The sequence below is a fragment of the Anolis carolinensis genome, chromosome 4 (genome assembly GCF_035594765.1).
Source record: "Anolis carolinensis isolate JA03-04 chromosome 4, rAnoCar3.1.pri, whole genome shotgun sequence".
In the NCBI taxonomy this organism is placed as follows: Eukaryota; Metazoa; Chordata; class Lepidosauria; order Squamata; family Dactyloidae; genus Anolis; species Anolis carolinensis.
In genome coordinates, this window is record NC_085844.1 from 73,713,376 (window position 1) to 73,738,935 (window position 25,560).

General features: G+C 37.1%; 1 protein-coding gene across 4 annotated transcripts in view; it reads right to left on the minus strand.

Moving 5' to 3' along the window:
- Positions 1 to 25,560, minus strand: part of slc66a2 (solute carrier family 66 member 2) — a 73,559-nt gene that overhangs the window by 34,528 nt on the left and 13,471 nt on the right. For 3 of the 4 annotated variants that reach the window (XM_016992919.2, XM_003219735.4, XM_062980615.1), the window contains exons 3-4: positions 22,008 to 22,141; positions 16,893 to 16,946 (exon numbers count right to left, since the gene is read on the minus strand). In XM_016992919.2, coding sequence (XP_016848408.1) covers positions 16,893 to 16,946; positions 22,008 to 22,141 — 188 coding nt within the window. The remainder of the gene's footprint in view (positions 1 to 16,892; positions 16,947 to 22,007; positions 22,142 to 25,560) is intronic. The other variant, XM_003219734.4, reaches the window with a different exon arrangement.

Here is a 25,560-nt window from a genome sequence, read left to right on the forward strand (position 1 = left end):
GGGACTTTGAAAACAGCCAGACAGTAAGTGCTGCTTTAATTAGCAATTTGACACAAGATGGGTGTTTGTTTTGATTCACCTCTGCCTGCATACTGACAGAGCCCTGGCATAGTAACAAGATGTGTTAGCATCCTACTGGGAGGCTTCTCCCATTTCCCCACAAGCTGGAGCTTGCCGTTTTGCGGATTTGAACTGGCAGCTTTCAAGTCAGCAACCCAACCTTCAAGTCAGCAGTCCAGCCAGCACAAAAGTTTAACTCATTGTGCCACTAGTATATTGCTTGGGAAAATGGGACTGCATTCATTCAGCTCTATGTGAGGATCCTGTGAAAAAGTCCAGCACCAGAATGTGGGATATTACCCTTTAGCAGGACTAGAAACTTATGAGTGTTGAGCCAAAACTTGGGGGGAAAAGCCCTTTCCAAGTTCTGCGACTATCTTTCTTAGGCACCTGTTTGGCGACAGCAGTTCTGATATGGATGATATCTTATATTTTGTCTTTGCCTTTTATCTTTACTAATTACACTGCATTAAATCATACTTCATAGACATGACTTCCCTCTTCCTCAGTGCCTTTTCACAAACACATCACTGACTTAAAATCAGTACTAACATTTTCCTCCCTTGCAAACAGCAGGCAGGATAAATTTTGGCCAGGAAATTTTGGCCCGGAAAAAGATGAAGGGGGAAAGAATTAAATAGGGGGTCACATCATGAATCTTTCATGTAGCTTGAATATTGGTCCTTAATTACCTATTGCACTACTTAAAAGTATTTCACTTAACTCACATAATTGCGTAGATTAAATATATGTTCACAGAAATACTATCCTCCCTATAATTAGTAATAATGCTTCTAACCTTTCCTGTTCCAATTACACAGTGTGACCTCTAACAAATTCTAGTCCTAAGCCATCCATTTGTTCAGGGCCAGTGCAAAATATCTTCTTTGGAATGATTTGCAGTGTTTGTCTGGACCCATAATATACCACGCATCATGTGTGTGCTGATTAGGTAAGTCTGAATTCTAATATGACTTCGTGCTGGGAGATGAAATGTAATCTTTATTTTCACCCCAGCTGGTATATGAATAGGTACTTTAAAAAAAACCTGTTCTGCTAAAATGGATTGACATTACTAAAGGTATAATATAAAACACTGCTTTGTCAACCTTTTAATAGTACAATAGAAAAAGCTACAACCTTTCACACCAATTTGAGTTTCTGAGTACATAGTCTTAATCTTTCAATTCATGCTAACACAAAATAGCGTTGAAAAAAAGGGCAAGTTACAAAAGGCTGTGCCTGCTCAACTCCACACCACTTTTTTGACACAACACACAAAGCTTGGAAGGGGGAGTAAAAGGAAACAAGGAATGTATGTTTTTATCTTTTAAATACTCAAAATTTTTCATATCGGGAGCAACTTGAGAAACTGCAAGTCGCTTCTGGTGTAAAAGAATTGGCCATCTCCAAGGACATTACCCAGGGGAGGCCTGGATGTTTTGATGTTTTATCATCTCTCATGGGAAGCTGGGGCTAACAGATGGGAGCTCACCACAGCTCCCCAGATTTGAACCGCCGATCTTTCGGTCAGCAGTCCTTCCTGCACAAGAGTTTAACCCATTACACCACCGGGGGTTCCCTAATATTCAAATAAGGAGGATAGACGGGGAAAATAATAATTTTGGGACTAATAAAAACATGGCTTTTTATTAAAGCCTTCAGCCAAACTTATTTTATCCAGGCTGCCCACGTTTAGTAGCTATATTATCCAAGATTGCTTTAGCTAGTATTAAAGTGAAAAACTATTTAATATACTTGCATATTTCTCAAATTTTGTTGTATTAAGCGTATTTCATTGTAAGCCACCCTGACAGCATCAAATAAAGGGCAGAGTATAACTATTTTATTAAATAAATCCTTCCAAATAACCATGTCAGAAGAAAGGGGAGGCATAAGTTCGATAAATAATATAAACAAACTCGCACTGACTGCAGGATGACACCTTGCTTTTTGCATCAATATGTAATAAAATAAATGTTCACAGAAACTGTCTCAGTTGGTTTATTTGAAAGCCATTTGGCAGAGTCATCACAGCCTCCTTTTCTCCTGGCAAAAAGGAACAAGAAACATTCCTTTCTCTTTAAATAATGATGAAAATGATACCATAAATTGAGCATGCCACTAGCACATTACTATTTCTATTCCTAAAGAGGGATGGATGCGCTATTCTACTTTTAAATGTATGTATATGTCTTCAAGTCGCCTGTTGACGTATAGCAACTCCATGAATTTCATATGGTTTTCTTAGGCATGAAATATCAGTGGTGGTTTTTCCAGTCTTTTCTCTGAAATATAGCCTACAGGACTCACGTTTTGTTAGCAGTATCCAATCCTAGGACTAACCAGGGCTGATCATGTTTAGCTACTAGATCATATGAGATATGGTTATGGTAATAATTCATAAATCTGTTTAATCTTGTGTTATCACCCCCACAAAAAGAATTTAAATGCATATTTTGAAAGAAAATAGATTTAAAATAGGTATTTTAAAATACATTTTTAAATTTTATTTTATTTATTGGATTGAACAGGAACATTTAGTGAGAACAAATGCAAATGGAACTATACATTAGGAATGCAGGGAGTTATCTAGCATTGCGGAAGACCTTTTGTCCTGACAGTTTTCCCAGTCCTACTTGGGGATTCCAAGTACTGGAAATAGGACATTCTTCAAGCAAAGCATGTGCTCTACTACTGAACTCACATCTCCTCAGAAGACAAGAACGTGAGTGGAGTTGTGATGGATTAGTGCAAATATTTATCTGGGCTATCATCAGTTTCCCATATAGGGCAAATAGAAGACCATGAAAAATTCACAAGTAGCACATAGCATAATATAAGCTCTAAAGAGGCTGCAACAGTATAGCGGTTGAGTGTTAAACTAGAACTGTGGGAGACATGAGTTCAGATACCTGTTCACCCCATAGTAACTCTCTAAAAACCACTTGGGCAAGTCACACTCATTCAGCAATGGCAAACTCCTTTGAATAAAACTTGTCAAGAAAATTCATAGCTGACTTGATGGCACATTACAAGAGCAATATTAATTTATCAATGACTTTCTAATCCATCAATTTGCATGACAATTCACAAAGACCGGATTCCTAAAGTATCCCTCTTCCTAATAAGTCTAATAAGAGCTGTGCTGTGCTTACTGAACAGTGACAAATCATTCCATTTAAGAAGAAAAAAATCTGAAATCCTAAGAGTCTTAAAAGAAAATTAAATGAGGCCAATATGAAGCATTTCAACTGAAATATAAAAGCAGATTTTATGAATGCTGGATAGGTTTTTAATAAGAAAGGGAAGATATACAATTGTACTTCCTAAATAGCTAAATAAAAAAATATGGGCATAGGACATATGGAACAAAATACTCAGTTACACGTGCAGGAAAATAGCAAAGAGAGGATACACTATATGTTTGCAGAAGTGTTACAGTATACAACAAAAGAGGCTTAGTCCGAATAAATGTTATGGACAGTATCTATTCATCAGCATAGAGAAGCTGCCAGGGGACATGATAGGTGTTTGCCATTATGCTCAGGTAAACGTTGTCCTCATTAGCCTTTCTAACTGCATGCTTATTTATGGTTTTTAACAATAACATCACATTTAAGCTGGATATTGTACACTGGAAGGTAGAAAACGAACATGTGAAGCCTACAGGGATTAATTCCTAACCTGGTTTTCTTTGAACATTTCAACCGAGATTATGAAGACATCCACAACAGTCAACAAGTCTGGAGAAGCATTTCACATTCATAGACAATAGTTTACAAGTCAGCTTGACACAGAGGGAAAGAAGAGTGAGAGTACTCTTAAGTGTTAAAAGTACATTGGAACCTTGAACAATGCCCTAGTTTAACATCATGTCCTGCGAATCTGGATGAAAATACTTTAGGTAAAGGTAAAGGTTTTCCCCTGACGTTAAGTCTAGTCGTGTCTGACTCTGGAGGTTGGCGCACATCTCCATTTCTAAGCCGAAGAGCTGGCGTTGTTCGTAGATACCTTCAAGGGCATGTGGCTGGCATGACTGCATGAAGCGCCGTTACCTTCCTGCCAGAACAGTACCTATTGATCTATTCACATTTGCATGTTTTCGAACTGCTAGGTTGGCAGAAGCTGGGGCTAACAGTGGTAGCTCACCCCCCCCCAGATTCGAACTACCGACTTTTCGGTCAGCAAGTTCAGCAACTCAGAAGTTTAATACACTGCACCACTGGGGTAAAATACTTTACAGCCTCAAAAATAGCCTCAGAGCATGTTTAATTGTCTCTCTAGTTTATTCACAAATGAAATATCTGAATTCACAGGTAATTAGGCACTGAAACATCTTCTCCTCTGTTAAAATCTTAAAGCGTGTTTCTTTTACAGCACAACCACAATGTATAGCAATATCCAAAAAAATCTAGATCAAAAACGTATTTCACAAATACATTTGAAATACACCAAATAGGATCTGCAACAGTCCTAATACTCTGTTATGAATTCCTGCTGGCAAAGTCCTCCTCCATCATATTCTACTCCAACGGTATTTAGAGTGGTTATCCCTGGATCAGCGCTTGTCCGTAAAGAGTTTCCAAGAACGAAGGAAACAGCTGTAGCCAATGAACATAAATATGGCCCCAGCCCCTGGCACATGAGGAAAAATGTGGATTCCACATCAGACAGACGGAGAGACACTGCTCTATGCCATTCCCTCATTATATTTTTGTTTGCCCAATAGACACTCAACATTTTTTTCACTAGGGCTTGGTTTTGGTGCCCCACACTAATGCTTCCTTCCCATGCAAACACCGGATTTTCTCAAGCTTTACAATCCACCCTTCTTTTTTTCTCAAAGTGCTCCTTTTAGTAAAATTTTCTAACTTTTAGTAAAAGTTCTTCCGAAATGCTTAGCAGCAAACTAGGCATTTCACTGCAACACAATATGCAATCCCAAGAGATATGAATATATAAAATGATAAAGATTCCTGTCGAAAAAAGAACTCGGCATGCACCGCTATTAACATTTCTTTCTATAAGCCAGTACAACAGAAAATCTGAAATTATCATTCTGAGAATCCGTCTCTAAGAAAGTCAACAAGCTCAGAAGTCCTTCACAGCAGGACAGAATTTGTACTTATCCCATTTCTTTAGCAGTTTGGGGAGGGGGGGAGTAAAGAGAAGGTTTGTGCCATCAAAGAGTTTTCAAGGTTAAGATAGAGTTAGCAAAATGAGAGAGAGAGGTGTACTCATCACTGTCAGTGGAAAAATAATTGGGTAGCAGAGAAGAATGCATTAAAAATACTGGATATGAGGGGCAGGGGACCATTAACAGCATGATTAATACTACCAAAAAAGCAGAAGGAAGCTAAGACATTTTATACAAATGAACAAAAAGCATCCTACATAAGTCTGAACAAATTATATTATTCCCCAAATTAACCAAACTCCTATGGATAGCATTTGCAACTAGCACATCTACAAAAGCTTTCTGGTAATGGATAAGACTTTTTATTCTGAAAAGTTTGTATAGATATAATGTATTGATCTGTCAGCTTACAAGAGAAAACACTGCTGAAGGAAAACCAGGCAATTTCAAAAGAGAAGAACTATTAAAACCTTTCTTCGGCTTCTCAATAATTTCATCAGGTCACTTACCTTGATACACAACGAAGTTTTATTATATTGGAAAAAAACATGAGACCTAAATATCCCAACAGACACCAGATCCGATCTGATCTTGGAAGCCAACCAGGGTCAGCTCCGGTTAGTGCTTGCATAGGAAAGGATAGGATAGGATAGGACAGGAGACTGCCAATGGATACCTGGTGCTATACTTGAGAAGACAAAAAACCACCTCTGAGTATGCCTTTTCTAAGAAAACACAATGAAATTTATGGGGTCGCCATGGATCGGACAAGCGTGAAGGGTTTGAAATGACTGCCGGACCCTATGGAGTTCCTGGCACACTTTGAAAAACACATCAACAAGGATCAGCTGCCAGCCGCCACAAAGTCTCCCCAAGATGAAGGAAGAAATGACACTTTGTTGTTGCTCAGCGTTGTTGAGTGGGCTGCAGCAAACTCTGATAGCTGTCTCTACAATGCTGAGAAGTGTTTGAGTGGTGTTAAGATCAGCCTTTTTGAAAATGTATTCATTTATTTGTTTTACAGATGGTCAGGAACCTTGAAGCCTGGTTCTGCCTGTGTTTTGAGATCTGCTTGGGAAGCCCTTCTCTCCATCCCACCTCCTTCCCAGGTACATCTGGTGGGAACTCAGGAGAGGGCCTTCTTTGTGTCCTACTTTCACTCTGCAGACAAGTAAAGACCTTTTTCTTTCAACAAGGTTTTGCAGACTAAGTGTACAAGGCCACTCCACCTAAAGATTTGCTAATTTTCTAGCTGTTGTGCTGGATTTTTTAACCGTTTATGTTTTAAACTGGTTTGCTATTACCTTCCTTTGGAGCTGAAAAAGGAGACTTGGCCAAGATCACACTGGATTTCAACCCCTGGTTTCCAGTCATTATCCAATGCTCAAATCTCTACACCATGCTGGCTTATTTTATTTTTTTAATCATTGACTATTATACACAGGGCCCCCGGTGGCACAGCATGTCAAAATGCTGACTGCTGAGCTTGCGGGTCAAAAGGTCCCAGGTTCGAATCCGGGGAGCGGAGTAAGCACCCGCTTTTAGCCCTAGCTTCTGCCAACCTAGCAGTTCGAAAACATGCAAATGTGAGTAGATCAATAGGTACTGCTCAGGCGGGAAGGTAACGGTGCTCCATGCAGTCATGCCGGCCACATGACCTTGGAGGTGTCTACAGACAACGCTGGCTCTTCGGCTTCGGAATAAAGATGAGCACTAACCCCCAGAGTCGGACACGACTGGACTTAATGTCAGGGGAAAACCTTTACCCTTACCTATTATACACAAGATAATTGATTTTTGTGTAAAAAAATACTTTCATTGTTAATTTTCCTTTTTCCACAGTCTGTATGTGAGTAGCACATTGTTTTACTGCTTTAAAGGCAGGTTTAAAGGGAATAGTAATCTAGTCAAGGCAACAATGAAGAACAAGAAATGGTGGAAACAAGATTTTTAAAAATCATGCAACTTTAAGTCCTACACTGTTCACTGACCCTTATTCAATACCAAGTCTACTTTGGAAATCTGCCTAAACAAGAAAGTTCCGACATTTGAATGTGGGGTGATTCAAATGTCTGCAGAGGGAGCAAAACGTCTAAAGACAGTCACTGAAGCTTTTCAGTCATTATTACACATATGAGAGCTTTTTCTGCTCTACTGGGGAAAGAGCACTTTCTTGCAGAAAGAGACACTTGTATTCAAAGTAAACCAACAGAATGAATAAAAGTACATTTTGACTAGACCTTTAAAAGCTCTAGCCGTTTCTTCAACATTCTAGGAGTTAATAGGACCTTTTACCTTCTTCCAGGCTGCTTTCATTTTTTTCTTAACAGTCCCATTTTTCAGTGCTTTCCCCCATTATATAGTTGGTGATTCACAACGTACAAGAAATATAATGGGATTCCACATGAATACATCTGAAGGAGATTATAGGGAAACTGTCTCTTTGTGGTGATTGAGGTTTATAGCTATAACCACCAGTACTAGCAAAATGTATCTGATCCAACACTTTGGAAGGGAAAAAATAAAATGAGGGCAGCAAGATAGGTTCAGGGCAACTGCTTAGATCTCATAAAAATTCCCACACCTGCGTTTGGAGAGCAACCTACATTGTTTTCTTTTGGCTAAAGCACTACAAAGGACTATATCTTCCAACTATTACGAGAAGGGTTTTCCTATTGGCTCATGAACTGTTTGGTAAAATCAAAGCTGCAAACATTGTTTTGGGAACCAACACTCTCAGAATCCAGGGCAATTTGTCATGCTTTTTTATTGTGTCAGAAGCAACTTGGGAACATCCTGCAAGTCGCTTCTGGTGTGAGAGCATTGGGCGTCTACAGAGACGCTGCCTAGGGGATGCCCAGATGTGTTACCATCCTGCTTGGAGGTTTCTCACATGTCCCCACAAGCAAGAGCCGACAGACGGGATTTGAACCACCAACCTTCAAGCCAGCAACCCCAACCTTCAGATCAGCAGTTCAGCCGGAACAAGAGTTTAACTCATTGTGCCACACAGAGATTGACACATTCAGAGAACTGTAAAGCAAAAAAAAAAAAAAAAAAAAAAAAGCAACTTTTCCAGTTTGTGTGAATTTGGTATGGTAATAAGATTGCTCATTTTTCAACTTATCCGAAGTTCTTTGAGTATGAAAGACATAAAACCATCACCATGCCAGGATCTCATGTGCAGAATCCTTTCCAAAAGCGGAAAAGCATCCCTATTACAAGGAATAGCAGGTGCAAACAGCCTACCTTAAAACAAGTAGCCAAGATGTTTGCCTTTAAAAAATAACTTCAAGTGAGCGATCAGCTGCTTGGCTGAAGACAGAAACTGGGCACATACAGCAGAAGATATTAATGTAGCTACTCAACTATGATCCATCTGGAGATGGACATCGAAGTTTGCTGAAGTTGGCAGATGCATAAAGCTTTAGCTAGGCCAGGTGTATCCTCAATCACTAAATGTTTCAGTAAAATGCACAGAACCAATTTAACAGTTAAATCAAACCGATGGCAATATAAAATTACAACCATAGTACTCCAACCTGGGTTTGCTTTTGTTCAATTGACTTGATTGTTTTTTAAAAATCTCCCCACCCAGAATCATACCCTTCTGTTTTCAATATATTTTTGTTTTCAACTTATATACAATTAACTATGTTAATCATACAAATGCTGCCAGCATGTGAATGCATTTGTATGTATTTATGATTTACCTAATATTCCAAATACTAAAAATTTAATCCATTTTCTACACATTTTCCTTCTTGATTTTGAAATCAGGAATCCAACACACTTTATTATTCAGTTACATATAAGTATAACCTTGAACAGTAGAACAAGTTAGCAAGTTTCTTGCTCCTCCAAATTTTCACTTGCAAGTGCAAAATATTTTTTTCTATTTAACTTACACACTGCCTGACAACTAACTTCTGAAAACCTAAGAGCACCATCAAGTGGTCAGATACAACAAATGCAACATCTCCATCAGTTTCATTAAAATTACACCAAATTAGCTCCAATAAAAAGATCCTATTTCACTATCAAACCCAGTATTTCTTCAAATCCTGTTACCCAAAACTAAAAAAATAAACAATTTTCATAATATAAGGTTTTATAGTATAAGTACCATCTACGTTATGTGTGTTTGTGTGTACGGGGCAAGGATGTGTAAAAAAAACTATCCAATTGGACATTCTCTGTGAAATAGAGTGTCTCAATATCTTTGGAAAATCTGTTAAACACAGAACAACTGATGCAAAAATCTAATACGAGACACAGTTGTATTTTGGCTTGTATAAGAGCCAAAATACAACTGCTTGTCTTGGTCAATATCTGAAATTTGGGTAAGAAGCTTACATGAAACACTAGTCTTTCTTTTTGTTAAAGCAAAGCATACTCACAGCATGCACTGAAGGAGAAGTTTATTGATTAAAATGATGTATACTACCCATCCCATGCTTCTGCTTTCTAGCAGTCTATGCAACAAAATAGGAACATATTTTGTAAAAAAATATTTCACACACTTGATGTAAAGAACTAGCAGTGAATATCAATACACTCTTCGAAAATTTAAAACAACATTCTTGCCATTTTGCCCAGCAAGGATGTTATGTTGTTATTGTGGCAGTTTCGGAATCTTTCTGGAGTTACGCAATAGCACTCAGAATACAAATGCAATTTGCTAGACCACTACCAAGAAGAAAAATATCAATGACATACAGTAGACAAATAAAGGATAGAGTAATAGGGGGGGGGGGGATTTAAAAAGAGCCCAATCTTGCCAATTCTCCAACTGCAGCTCCACAGAACTTGGGAACTACAGTAGACCCTCACTTTCATGGGATTCAGGGGCACAAGATCTGCATAGAAATTGAACATTCTGAACAAAAAAAAATGTGATTTTTTTTTAATCTGAGAAAACACCTCTCTCAGAATTGCTAGGTCCTCGACAGTAGCTCCATAGCCAACTTCCACCAGAAGGTGACAGAGTTGCCCTGAAGAACCTAGATTTTCTTTAAACAAATTAATTGAATCCACAAATAATCAAATCTGTAAACCTGTAAATGTGGTGGGTCAATTTCAACTAGGTTTCAAGTTTAGCGCTTCCTGTTTGAAGAACATTCCATTCTTTTTTATTCCTGCACCTCGTCATTAGCCATATGATAAACAGAGACTAGAGTAAATCCACTAGAATTTGGGGCACTATTTCAATATGCACAAACATTATTTTACAACCCAACTGTTTTATTACCTTGTTTATACTGATGGGGCTATAAACTCATTGAGGAAACAGGCTCACTCAACACATCAGCCCTTCTTGTCCAGGCCAACCAAAACCATAATACAAAAGCAGAATCACAACTGAACCCACCATAAAGACTGTCAGTCCATCCTACTTTCTCCTACTGTCAAATCCACTTCTAGTAAGATTATATCTTGTCATCTCCTATTTCACTAGTTTGGAATCTGGAACCTTATCCCACTCATGCCTCCACCATATAACACCATTCTTTCACCTGTCTTTTTACTCATTTACAGAGAATTTGAAGAGCTTTTATATCTTCCCCTACCCTACAGAAGAAGCTCATCACTTATGTCAGGGGTCCTCAAACTTCAGATTGCTGAGGGGCCGAATTATCATTTGGAAGAAAAAAACGAACAAATTCCTATGCTCACTGCACATGTCTTATTTATTTACTTATTTATTTATTTACTACATTTATACCCCACCCTTTCTCACCCCGAAGGGGACTCAGAGCGGCTTACAAGTTGTATGTGCATACAATATATTATATTATTAGCATAGCACAATATTAGCATTATATATTACTATATTGTATACCATTATACCGTAATATTATTAGTAATATTACATATAATATATAATTAATATTATTATATTATACCATATTATTATATTGTATTATTATTATTAGCCGCCCTGAGTCCCCTATTGGCTGAGAAGGGCGGGGTAGAAATACTGTAATAAATAAATAAATAAATAAATAAATAAATATTGTATAACATTATAATATTATCAATATTATATGTATACACAGTATATTATATTATTACCATATCATTCATTTACAATATTAGTAAATGAAAAAACAATACAATATTTAAAAATAAAAATAATTTTAACCAACATACTGTAAACTCATCAGGATTTCAGTGAGAAGTGTGGGCCTGCTTCTGGCCAATGAGATAATCAAGTAGGATTGTTGTTGTTGTGCCTTCAAGTCATCTCAGACTTTGGGCGAGCCTAAGTCTAAAACTGAGGGCGGGGGCCAGGTAAATGGCCTTGGAGGGCTGCATTCGGCCCCCGGGCCATAGTTTGGGGACCCCTGACTTATGTTATACCACCAATGACAAATATGGACTCTCCTTCCAAACTAAAGGCACTAGATCCCATCTGATCTTGGAAGCTAAGAAAGATAAATTCTAATTAAAACTTGGATTGGAGATCACCAATCTGATACCAGGTGATGTAGGAGAGGAGGAAGGAATTGGAGCAACCCTTGGCTAAGTATTCCTTACCTAAGAAAACCATGTGAAATTAATGGGGTCATCATAAGTTGAGAGTCAAACTGAAGGCACATACATGCACACACAGTGGTTGAAACTTGTAATATTAAAGTATAAAAATGAAGAGCAATTCAAAACTATTAAATAAGATGTTATATTAAAACCAAGCACTGGATTAGAAAGAAGGGAAGAAGTAAAACATGCACACCTCAAACAATCTTTCTGCAGCAATGAGTTAGTGGTCAAAAACAAGTCTCAATTAGGATGATACTGCATGAAGTGCAGAAAGAGTACATAGTTTTCCATGGTAGAGAGTTCCACCCATTACCATCCAAGGAAGCCAAAGAAGACCTTAAGATCATGACCGGGGGGGGGGGAGGGGGGGGGCTAGTAGAGTGTATCTAGATGCTGTTTTATATCTTAATATCTTAATGTTAATGGTTTTAAATTGTATTTATATGTTGATTCTTTCTATTGATTTCATGTTACTTTTTATTTGTTTTGTATAATGAGACATTGAATTTTTGTCTAAATGTACGTTGTAAGCCGCTCTGTGTCCCCTGTGGGGTGAGAAGAGCGGGATAGAAATGAAGTTAATAATAATAATAATAATAATAATAATAATAATAATAATAATAATAAGTCCTATCTCATATTCTCACTAAATACATCTGTGGAGGGAATGGGACGAGAACACAGTCTTTCTTAGAAAAGGTCAAAAACTGAAGCAGACACGCATGGTCCTTTAGAAAGTCTGGTCCCAAGCACTTTAAGTGCTTTGTAGGCCACAGCCAACGTTTTTAATTGCACTTGGATAGAGAATCATGGCCAATGAAGTTGATATAACAAGAAGCTTTTCTTCTCCCTGTGTAACCGGCAAAGTTTTAGAATGTTTTGCAAAGAAAACTTCACAAAGACTGTGTTACAGTAATCAAAACGGGATGCAACCAAAGCATTTACCATTGTGGTCAGATCAGAAATCTCCAAAAATGGAGATGTTTGTGTATATGGCACTTTTATCTTACCATCACTGCTATACTGACAGTTTCAGGACAATTTCCGGAAAAGGAATATGGAATTATAGCATCTCTTTAACATGACATAAGGCTATGAAAGTTTAAGAAAAGGTTTAAGAAGCCCTGCACTCGATCCACATGACCAGCCATTAAGCATAGTTTTTAGCTTGTCTTTAACAGTAAACCACAAAAGTTAAGAAATGTAAACACTTGGTGCATCTCCTCTTGATTCGAGGAATGATTACTTTAAATTGATCATATAAACACATTACAAGTTCATTATTTAAAAGAAACATCATTAACTAGCTTCAAAATATCACTTCCACCAACATCAGTGAAATAATTGTAATGGTTAAAATTGGCATAAGAGGGTTTTTAAAAATCTGAACATGATTAAGAAAGCTTAATGGAATCATAAAAATGTCACTGAACTCATTTTTATTCAACATTTTTCCTTATTTTCAATGAAAATCACCATTTTGAATCCATTTGAAAAATAGAAAGTTATCCATTAGCACAATAAAAAAAGAGACAGGATTCAGAAATAAAGTGAACAGATAAAAGCATGTTTTGTTTTTCTTTTTTCTGCAGGCTAGGAAGAGAGAATCAATGACATTAAGTGGTTTGCTGGATAGCTGACAAGTATCTCAAGATGATGCCAAGGAAGAAAGCAGAGAGAAACATCCCAGTTTTGATTGTAAGGTAATGTGAAATGATAACTCCAACATAATCTTATCAAGTTTACTACACTTCTCTAAATCTAACCGTATGCTAATTCTGACACTTTAAATATTCCAACTGCAGTAGGCCTTCCACATTCAAAATCTCTAGGGCCTCCACACACCAAAGTCATTGGATCCTCAAGCACAATTCTGTTTCAACCTCTGTCAGAAGGTAACAACAGAATCATATTGGAGGACCTACAAAATGCTGAGAGAAATATTCTCCCTAGGAATTTCTAGATCCTCTACCTCAACTCTATGGTCAACAAAGATAGTGGAAGACCTAATGGAAGACCTAGAGATTCCTAGAGAGAATGTATGAATCAAATCCACAAAACCTAAACCTGCAAATATGGAGGGCTGGCTATAGTGTACAATGGAAATGACCATTTGCAAGGATGCCAGACTTGTGTAAAGTAAGGTACAGCCTGATTTGGTTCCACTGTAGTTTACGTGCTTTCACTTCACTTATGGAAACCTTATGTCAATTTATGGCAATCCCGCAAATTTCAGAGGGTTTTCTTTGGCATGGAATACTCTGAGAGGGTTCCTACAGCACCTGGCATTCGCTGCCAATCTCCCATCCAAGTCCTAAGCTAAGTAGGTTACTCCTACTTGGCTTCCAAGATCAGCCATGATCAGATACTTCCAGAATATTTAGGACCTACAGTACCTGAGAGGTGGGTAAATTTCAAGGGCTGCACCTCTGTCTTTTATCACTGCCTTCACAATGCCTCCCTAATAGAGGTAGGTTGCTTTTCTTGCTCGTCTCTCCCACCCCCAACCCTTTTTGAGATCATTTTCTCATTATTTTTCTGCATTTATATGCCTTTCTCTATCTGTTTTATACAGATGTAGACATTTTAAGATCAGCAATGCAACTTACACACATCCCCATTGTAATCTCCCAAATAAACATATCCTCCCCTTCTCTTTAGCTTTTCCTGAAAATGTTCTCTCTATCCTTTTTAAAAGAAGGTTCCCCTAAAATTTACCTTCAACGTATCTACAGGTCATACCAAAATCCAAAACTTTAGTTCCAAGCCTAACCTCGACTTATACATGAGGTTGATATGTATGAGAACATGGGAATAATTTTCATGAAATTGCTAAAAACCAGCAAATCCCCTCTAAATCTTTTAAAATTGGCTTGTGCAAGTCTCAGCAGGTCTAAAGGCAAGGTGGGCTCCCCACAATTAGTGAGGCACGAAGCCCCATCACAGGGTCACTCTAGAGTTGCTGTACTTTGAAAATGGACTTGAGGGCAAAGAAGAGGATGAAGACAAAAAAGTAGTTGTTCGTTGTTTATGTAACCTAAATATGTGCTTTAACATTAGGGTTACATGAAATGCCAAGTTTGCTACCAGATTACTCATCTGCATGACTCACATAACTTTTTCAACACATTTTTCCAGGTTGAAACAAGTATAAGAAACCTGCATTTGACATCTTTTTCTTTGCTGTGGGAGAGGGGGGGGGGTCAGTACATTCTATTCTTATTTTACAACATAATTCCAAATTCACAGCTAATTCACAACAATCCATTCCAATTTTACATAGCGTCTATGTGCACATAATGAGTTCAACTAATTTAGACACTTGTTTAAAAAATTAAGAAATGAGCAAACCAATATGTTAAATTATTTACTCACAGCACCCTTCATGCATCCAAAATGAATACTTCTTCTAACTTAAAAAATATTAATAGAAGACCGTTTTCCACCATGCAACACAAGCACAAGCAAGAATGTAAAGTTATGGCATTTCAGCCCATTTTACATTCCATAGGTTAGCAGAGTTTGTATGGGAAACAGGTGAAAATTGCTATAAGCTAATGATGAAAAACAAAAAAAATGGTGCAGAAATTTTACACACAAAAAATGCTTTCTGAAAAAGATGCAACAGGGCATACAAGATTTAAGACAATCGACACACTGGAGGAAGAAGTCTCCTATTCCCAAAATGAAGGATGTATCAACTTAATTTTTAATATATTCTTCACAGAGGGTATCTCAGGTCAACCTGCCAAAAGATTACTATTAACAATGATGGGGAATAGCTAAATCTCAAAATGATTATGTTCCCATAATTATCAAGAATAGCCTGAAATAATGTGAGGCAACTAATCTAGAATAACCAGTCATCATTTATACTTTAAAGTGTAATAACAGGTCAAATTTTAAAAATGTATGAGCTCACCCTAAAGAAATAACTGAAAAAGGGCTGCCTAATACGCATAGAAGACTGCATAATCCTTAGGCTATCAATTCTGTTGGGCAGTCAGTTTTCAGTGATTTGTTTAGGATGAGCTCATACACACCTATAAGCATAACGAAGATAAAAAATATGTTCATATGGAAAGTATTTCACATCCATAAGGAAAGTAAAATACTATTTACTTCAAAGAAGACCACTCCATCAGGGCTGCAGTTACTGAGAAAAGGAAGCATCCATGTCACCTGGCTGCCCCATAAAGCTTAACATTGCTCATCTTACGATTGCAACAGGGAGTATGATGGGGCAGGTATTTGATTTCTGACAGCAGCCACACCACAAAGGTGATGTATGAACTTCCAACACAATTGTTTAGAGGCCAATAAGGGGTTGTGCCATCACACGTTTAAATTCATGATCACAACCTTCTGCCCATGATTTCAAAACTCAGTAGCTGTGATGACAGCCTAGAGTCTTGGGAACATGCTAATATATAAATCTATTTGAGTACAGTCATTTACTGTAAACAACTGATTTGATTTTTGCATATATTGTACATATATATCTATAAAAACCTAGCCAGTGCTAACTGCTTACTAGTGAATACAAATGATACCACTTGAGTGACCTAGTGTAAAAGTTTTACCATATATACTTGTATACAAGTCAACCTCATGTATAAATCATGCTTATTTCTAGATTTACACATTAGTATATACAGTAAATGGTGCTTAAAGCACATTGGTCACTCTTCTAGAGTAAATGTGTTTTAAGCATCATTGACTATATGTACTCAAATATAAGTCTAGAAATATACATGATTTATACATGAGGTCAATTTATACATCACTATACACAGTAAATTTCATAAACTGAAATATCTTGACCATGAACACCCACATTGTCATTCAGGGATAAAAAAGTATGCAGCATGACCTCTGAGTGTAATTACTTTTAAAGTCAAGAACAAAAGTAACTGTGACACTAATCTCTGTGACACTAATGCATCTTTTTCCTCAGTCAACGCTGAAACTGTTTTGAAGTGAGATTTTGTTGTTAATAGAAATATGCTACAGATAGCCTTTTTTGTAGAAATGACAATCATGCATTCATTTCTACCATAGCATACACATTAAAAATGCAAAAAAAAAGTAATGAAAGACAGACGGGCAAGTGGCAACCTCATGCAGCATGGGTTTGTAAAGTACATACCCAGAAAGGATCTCTTGGGAGGTGTTTTGAATTCTTCATCTTTACTATCTGCAGCTACATTAGAAGATTGAAGAGAAAGCAAAGACAAAACAGACTAGTTTGACTCCTCTCGAATTTGAGATTAACTTAGCGTTAGTATGTCGTGCTGCTAGTCATCATGCCAAAAGTTGGTTTAGTTCCTTCGACATCTAAGAGGCACACTTGCAGATTTTGAAGCTACAAGTAATGGAGTCACAATATGCTGCATAAAAATATTTGAAAAAACACCAAAAGCAAGTCTGATGTAACATATTATCCATGGCCTAAGCAAATATCTAATTAATTAATTACTACCAAGCACATATCATTTAAGCTTTATTTACACTGCCCTTGATAAAAAAAAAAGATTTTGTAAGACAGTTTCATTTTAAATATTTTGAAGCTTAATCAAATGAAAACAAAAAGAAAGAGCTTAACTTAGTACTTTATTATTACTATTTTTTCAAAACACAGGAGATAGCAAAGAGTTTACAGTGTTCAGTACATTTAAATTCAGCTTCTACCAGTCAGTTACTGAAGAAAATATTTTATTATTATTATTTCAGTTCATTTGAGGTGGAAAAAGGAGGCTTCTCGGGTTTTAGAGCTCGATAATGGTAATTTATACCCCATCTAGGAAAAAGAGCCATTACATTATGTCCAAGATAATCCAATTCTGTATTCTTGGGCAAATGTGATTCTACAATGGGAAAAAATGTCAAAAGCATTGGCTATACAGCCTATTCTAATAATACATTTGCAGCTGAGTAAAAAAAAATTAAGTAAATTCAACATGAAGTCTATCTATAATTTACAAGTTCAACTTATGAGTCATTCCAGAAGAGAATTTTTAAGAGATATTTTTCAGATATCAAACAAATTCATTCTTTCATGTTAATCCTGGGAAGTCTGTGAGTGCAGAACGAATTTTGCACCAACATCAATAATGAATGCACAAGTACACAGCAAGCCATAACAGATCAATACATTTTTAATAATTAAAAATTCTCTTATTTTCTTTTTAAATAAACTAAGAATACATAACACATGGACTGAAAACAAACTGACAGCAGACAATAAGACAAACCCAAAACAGGTCTTGCTTAGATATTCCTGGCCTTTTGTTTATGGAGATCAATACAAGTATACCTCAGTTAACAAAGTCAATGTGCTCCTCAGCATTACTTCTTCAACAGAAAGTTTGGTACCAGAGGCAATGATAACATAAAAAGAATAGGCATAGGTTCCTACATCACAAAAAAGAAGAGCAATTTAACATGTTTCAACCGTCTTTTATTCACACTAACAATATGTACAAATGAAATGACTCATCTAGGTCAGGTAAGATTTCTACCCTGTTTCCCCGAAAATAAGACAGGGTCTTATATTAATTTTTGCTCCCAAAGATGCACTAGGTCTTATTTTCAGGGGATGTCTTATTTTTCCATGAAGAAGAGCTCACATTTATTGTTGAACAACAAAATGAACATTTATTATATACTGTAAAGTAGTTGTCATCACAAACCAGCATAACCAGACAAACTGTGAATCCTATCAAGAATTTCTTGTTACTACCATTATTTACATGTGCAACAATCTATGGTACCTCTTGCAGTTTAGGTTTCACAAGGTTTCCACGCTGATTTCTCTCTATTCTAGTTTCAATGTAGTCATGAATGATGAATAATATAATATACTATAATAATAATATGATAATATAATAATAATATAATGATATACAATATATTAATTAGATAATATAATAATAGGATATAATAATAGAATATGATAATAATATGGTATTAATAGGATAATATAATAATGGGATATAATAACAGAATAGCATAATAATATAATAATAATAGGATAATATAATAGAATAATAGAATGGAATAGAATGATATAAAATATATTAATAGGATAATATAAAATGGAATATAATAATAATAAAAGAATATGCTAATAATGATAAAATAATAATGTGATAATATAATTGAATAATAGTATAGAATATAATGATATAAAATATATTAATAGGATAATATAAAATGGAATATAATAATAACAGAATAATAATATAATAATATGAAAATATAATAGAATAATAATAGAATAATAATATAATGATATAATAATAATAATTGAAAAATATAATATAATGATATAAAATATATTAATAGGATAATATAATAATGGGATATAATAATAGTAACAGAATATGATGATAATAATATGGCAATAGAATAATAGTATAAAATAATGTTTCAGGGCATAGGATAGGAATAAGGATGAGAGGAGAATCCCAATGCGTCCTGTACCTTTAAGAAACTGAAAGAGCAGGACGAGTGGAAAGCCCTCTTCCTTCCCTCCCTCCTTCCCTTGCCCTGGCTCCAGGAGCCAATCAGAAGCCTTGGGGGCGAAGCGAGCATGGCCAAGAAGCATGGCCTTGTCTCCGGAGGAAGAAACGGCAGCGCAGCAGCAGCCACGGAGGCAGGAGGGCAGGCAAGGCAAGGCCAGCAAGCACTTTCTCTCCCTCCCTCCCTCCCTCCGGTGTGTGTATGAGTGCTGCTTTAGCCCTGCAGCCATGCTTCCCAATGGAACTCTGCTGCAGCCTTAGTTGCTAGGTCTTACTTTCAGGGGAGGCCTTATATTTGGCAATCCCCCCAAACCCCTGCTAGGTCTTATTCTTTGGGGAGGTCTTATTTTCGGGGAAACACGGTATATGTAAAGAAAAACATTTTGAGTATTCCAGCAATCAGTAGAAGGCTTCTTCCAAACTCTATCGAAGTTTGGGTTCTTTTCCACAGCCTCCTTATAAATTTCCATTTTGATGTCTTAAGTTATAGATTCATGCTTTTTTGCTTTTTTAATATGCTGGGATTAGATGGAAAGGAGTATATGCTCTCCCCTTTTGTCTCTGTTTTGAGCTTCATGCAAGAGAGTCTTGGGGCAGCTAGTTTTTACCAAATCTTACATCAGTGGTTGGGAACTGAAGGTCAAAACATCTGGGGACCCACAGGTTGAGAACCACTGAGCTAGAGAAAAATCCCCTCTTTCCAAGCTCAAGCTTAATTGCATCCATTACACTATGTAACACAATTTTTGTTCCTGAGTCATAAATGTCATTTCCCAATGGGTACTATCATAAAAACATGGAAAAGGTTTATTAAACTGCAAAACCTTTGTTTTTGTGGGACATCCGGCAGCACATTTTGCTATAGTTTTTCAATGAATATCTCATAGAGTCTCAACCAATTCAACCTAGTTTGTTGCAACCACAAAACAAAGTTTCTGGAGTATAACAACTACTTTCAAAGTACATATCACACAATTAAATAGGAAATAACACTTTCAAAACAGAAACAGAATTTATTTTCAATTTTTGTTACATGTTAATACAGACATTCTTCTGAAACCCAACACCAAAAGTTTGTGTTTTTCCAGTTGTCCTGCCCCCTTCTCCCAATGCTGACATGGCTGAAACATTTTCAGCTATACAGTCAGCTCTCCATGCTCACTGGGATCAGGGGCACAGGATCCCTATGAATGTGAAAAACTGCATAAGAAAGAAATTGCTGATTTGTTTAACTAAGGGTCTGTGTGGAAGACAGTCATATGACCCAGAATATCAAGGCAGAAAATCCCACAATATCTGCTTTGAACTGGGTTATCTGAGTCCACACTGCCATATATTCTAGTTCAAAGCAGATATTGTGGGATTTTATTCATCTGTGTGGAAGGGGCCTGAGAAAACACATGTCTAGGGATTTCTAGGTCTTCCAGCATTATTCTGTTTAATTTCCACTGGAAGCTGACCATAGAATCACACCTAGAGATTATTAAATAAGTATTCTCTCTTGAAATCTCTAGGTCCTTCAGCACGACAAGAGGAAATAGACTAGATTTGCACTGGAGGACCTCGAGATTCTAGAAAGAACACTTTAAATCAAATCCGTGGATAATCAGATCTTCCAAAAGTCAAAGCCTCAAATGAGGAGGATGACTGTACAGATGAAAAAGGAGGTCTGCAGGCATAAAAAAGTGTACAAAAATTCTTTGTCAGAGGCTTTGTTAACTGAGGTATGCCTGTACCTAAGAGAATATGGCTTTTAATAATGAAACATTTATTTTACTTCCTGGGGGAAATAAATTTTTTAAAAGTCCTCTTCTACAACCTAGAAAGTGAGATATTACAGGATCCTCACAGTTTAACTGTTCAGTGAGCCTCCAATTGAGAGAACTGTCTGAGAACGACCCTTCTCATACAGTAGCAGACACCGTATAAAAGGGGGGGGGGATCCATACATACATACTGTACAAATTTAGATGAATTATAAATTGAGTTTACTCTCAGATGCATGTCATTAAATTCAGATGATTTGGGAAACAAGCCAGGCTTGAGATCAAAATATTTCTGGAATTAACAAAAAAAAAATGTTTGTTTTTTTTCCTGTTCAAAAGAGATGTGCCTATATGGGCCACTAGGGCAACACCTTTTCACAGTAGTCCACTCTAAATAAATGTTTTCAAAAGGATGCATAAAAAAGAAGTACAAAAGAATGAAGGAATTAAAGAAAACTGTAAAAAGGTCTCTTGCGATAGGAAAACAAAAATGAAAGGAAGGCCAAGTCAAAAGTGGACAAGAAAGCACAAAGAAAGCTGATCCGGAATTTCAACAAACACCAGTTCATATTTCAATCCAGTTTCTGCCTTTCCTTCTACAGAACAGACATCCACAGATAGTTTGCATTCTTCCTCTTGAAAGGAGCTTTACATTAACGTTTTTCTGACATGAATGATCACAACGCAAATGCTTGTTGAGAAAATGTTGAAATCCACATTGAAACAACTGGAGTAAAGCAAAGGCTAAAACTACCAAGGCCTGACTCTCCAATGAGCAGTAAAGTGAAATAACAAACTTCAGGGAATTATAATAATAATAATAAAGCCCATTTCCATCAGGTGAGCTGCACACTCCTTTAGTGCTGAATTACCAAGAGAGAATTAGACGCACTTTATAATTTTGTAAAACCAAATGAAGTGAAACCACAAAAAGCCAATATTAAGCAACCTCACTAACCAATGATTTCAACCAACCTGAAAAGGAGCGCCGCTTTATGTTCAGCTCATTTGTCACCCGTACTTCAGTGCACAGTTTCAGCATCAATAACATTGTGATTATCATTATAATGCTCTGCAACAGTAGTGGAGACTCAAAATGCCTCCCAAACCTAGAAGAAAGGGGAGAGAGATATCAGATAGTGAAGAGTGGTGAGCCTCCACTAATTAAGCAAAAACATACAGTATATATGTAAAGAAAATATTATTCAAAGCCTATATTAATATTGTTACTTATTTGTATTTCTTCATATTTGTTTAAGAAAACTATATCTCACCATCTACCCAAGCATTTCGAACAGGGAATAAAATCAGTTTAACAAATTTTAAAAATATAAACAATAGGAAACAATTTTAACAATAAGAGACAATATTAAACAATTTGCCAAGTTAATATGGAAGAATTCAAATAAATTGCAACCCTTTAACAACATGTACATATTTGGATGAAGTATGTTTTCCCTTTTATTTGTGACTTCCTTTTGTTGTATATGCCTATGTTACAATTTTGCTGTTGTATGCCAATAAAGGCCGGGTGCGTGCATCATTCCATGATTTCATGTAGATATCCAAAACCATGGGTAATAGTGAACCCTTACTGAGTGAATTACTTCCAGGAAGCTCCTGGTGGTGCAGCGGGTTAAAACGCCAAGCTGCTGAACTTGCTGACTGAAAGGTCAGCAGTTCGAATCTGGGGAGTAGCCCCAGTTTCTGCCAACCTAGAACTTTGAAAACATGCAAATGTGAGTAGATCGATAGTGGTAAGGTAACGGCGCTCCATGCAGTCATGCCGGTCACATGACCATGGAGTTGTCTAGGGACAACACTGGCTCTTCAGCTTAGAAATGGAGATGAGCACCAACCCACAGAGTCGGACACAACTAGACTTAATGTCAGGGGAAAACCTTTACCTTTACTACTTCCAGAAAGAGCAGACTTGACTGCACCAATGGAAGCATACCATAGAATAACCAGGAGGACCTATAAAATGCTAAGACAAGACGTATTTTGTCTGTGAGTATGGGTCCCACAACTATGTAAATATGACTGTACACAGGAAGAAGCAATCCTTTGACATCAAAGCCCCAAGAGGTTTAGGGATTTGATTTCAGACCACTAAACAGTGCAACTCCTTCAAGACCAGTACTTTATTACACTGTCTCTATTTGATGTTCTGGTCAAAAATATAAACGGTGAATTGTATTCTATTTGGAATAGGAAGACTTAAAACTGGCGGCATTACAGTAATCTAACGTGGAAGTTACCAGTCCACAGAGCACCATGGCTTGATAATCTAGGTCCAAGAAAGGCCATAGTGCATGGACATTTACAACTGGACTCAAGTACTTTTATCGATGAAGTCCACCTGCAGTCCTCTTGGGACCGTGAAGATCTTAGCATTTCCACAACCTATGCACATACTGTTTCAAGTGAAGTGTGACTTCATCCAGGAGAGGTCATTTATCCATGTTCAGGATCTGAGAAAACCATAATCCACAGAGCCTCGTCCTTGCTGGTATTTAGCTTCAATTTATTGCCACCCAGCGCATTACACTATTAGGCACTGCCCAGCACTGGCCAACTCTGACGACAAGGAGGGGTAGAGCTGAGTGACATCAGCAAACCACCCTAAAAGTTCTCATGACTTCACTAAATTACTTTATGAAGATATTAAATAACTTGGGAGATAGGATAGAAACTTACAGCAATGCAGCACCTCACAGCTTAATAGCAACAGGGTGAAGCAGGGATTCTCTGATGATATTCTCCAGAACCAGCCCCAAAGATAAGAACAGAATCCCTAGAACACAATCCTAGTCCAATAAGACACTCTGATCCGTAGTATCAAAAGCCAGTGGGAGATTCAGGAAGATACCCCTCTTGTCACTTTAAGCCCATTCCTTTCCTCTGGTCTTCACCCTCTTTTGCAGAATAGTGTGAAGACAGCTTTACACCTATTTACAGACATCTCCTTGATGAGAAGGTGGATGGTATTTCTGGATCCAGCCTCCAATGTGTATTTTTTCTGGTCTGGAATCAGAGAAAAGAATTGCCTCCTTCAGATTACTGGAGGCTAACAGCTTCTTCCTATGCTCTAATTATGTTGCAACATGCTTGCCAAATGGAAGTCAACAACATTTCTTGTGGCAGTCCCTTTGCAAAACACTGGGGAATGCAATTGTGCAACATCTTAGAAATGCTAGATACGGTCTGGCTGTCCAAAAGGATGTGACAACTTCCACAATCCAATGGTCATACTGGATGGGATTGATGGTAGGTATGAGTCAAAACGTCTGAGGGGCCAAACGTTTTCCATCTCTTTTTTACATAGTGCATGGTGTTAAATATGAACTGGATAACTTGTCTACTTATAATATATGTAGTTCAGAGTAATATGTACTCCCAAATAAAACAAACTTTGGAGTTATAAAGCAATAGCAAAGATTGTATGCATGAGTGGTCTTTGCATCTTTCTTCTGGCCTTAGAAGGTACCGGTGATATTAGAAAAAAATCCCATAGAATTCTGTTCCTGCCATTGGAGTGAATATAGAAATCAATCCAATCTCACTACAGCCACTAGAGGGAGATCTCTTCCTTTCATAGGAGTTAAAAATGCACTAAAAATAAACATACTGTATATAACCTGTTAAAACATTTCAAAGTATCCTGAATGAACATGTCCATATTTATATTTAAAATAAAAAAATAGGCATGTGAAAATAGGTACTGTTTATTTCTGACATGTCTTAAGCAATAGGCATTCAATGAATGTCTTAATCAGATATCAAGCTAAACTTTAATCCTTGTTCAACACAATTACAAAGCAAATGACAAAAGAAAACGTTGTGCCAAGGAGTCTAAAGTGGTGAAGAAAGGAATTTCTTCAAATACATGTACTAATCACTGTCCTGTTCCACAGTTCAACCCTGTAGTATTCCAATACAAAATAGAAAAAAAGAAACATGGAGGAAACCAGCCAGACAAGTTTCGCTCTCATAAACCAAAGATAAAGCTACCAAAATTGGCTTCTACAGGCTTGGTTTGTCTAACCAGGTCTGACAATATAGACAGTATCTGGGAAAGAGATGGCTTTCTTTCTGCAAAGTAGTGAGATGGAAACATGCTCATATACCATGCAGCAGTGGTCAAGTCTACATAGGGACCACCAAACGCAGCATTGCCCAGGCACGAATGAAGGGACATGAAAGGCACTGCAGACTAACTCAACCAGAGAAGTCAGCCATAGAAGAGCGCTTGATGAACCAACCTGGACACAGCATATTATCTGAGAACACAGAAATACTGACCCACTTTAACAACCACTATTATGTCAGACTACACAGAGAAGCCTTTGAAATGCACAAGCATGTGGACAATTTCAACAGAAAGAAGGAAAGCATGAAAATGAACAAAATCTGGCGACCAGTGTTAAAAAAACTCTAAAATCAGGATAGTAAATAAAGAACAACACTCAGAAAAAATGGGAATGCCAGACAAGAAACAATCAGGGCCAGCTAATCACCCCCAACA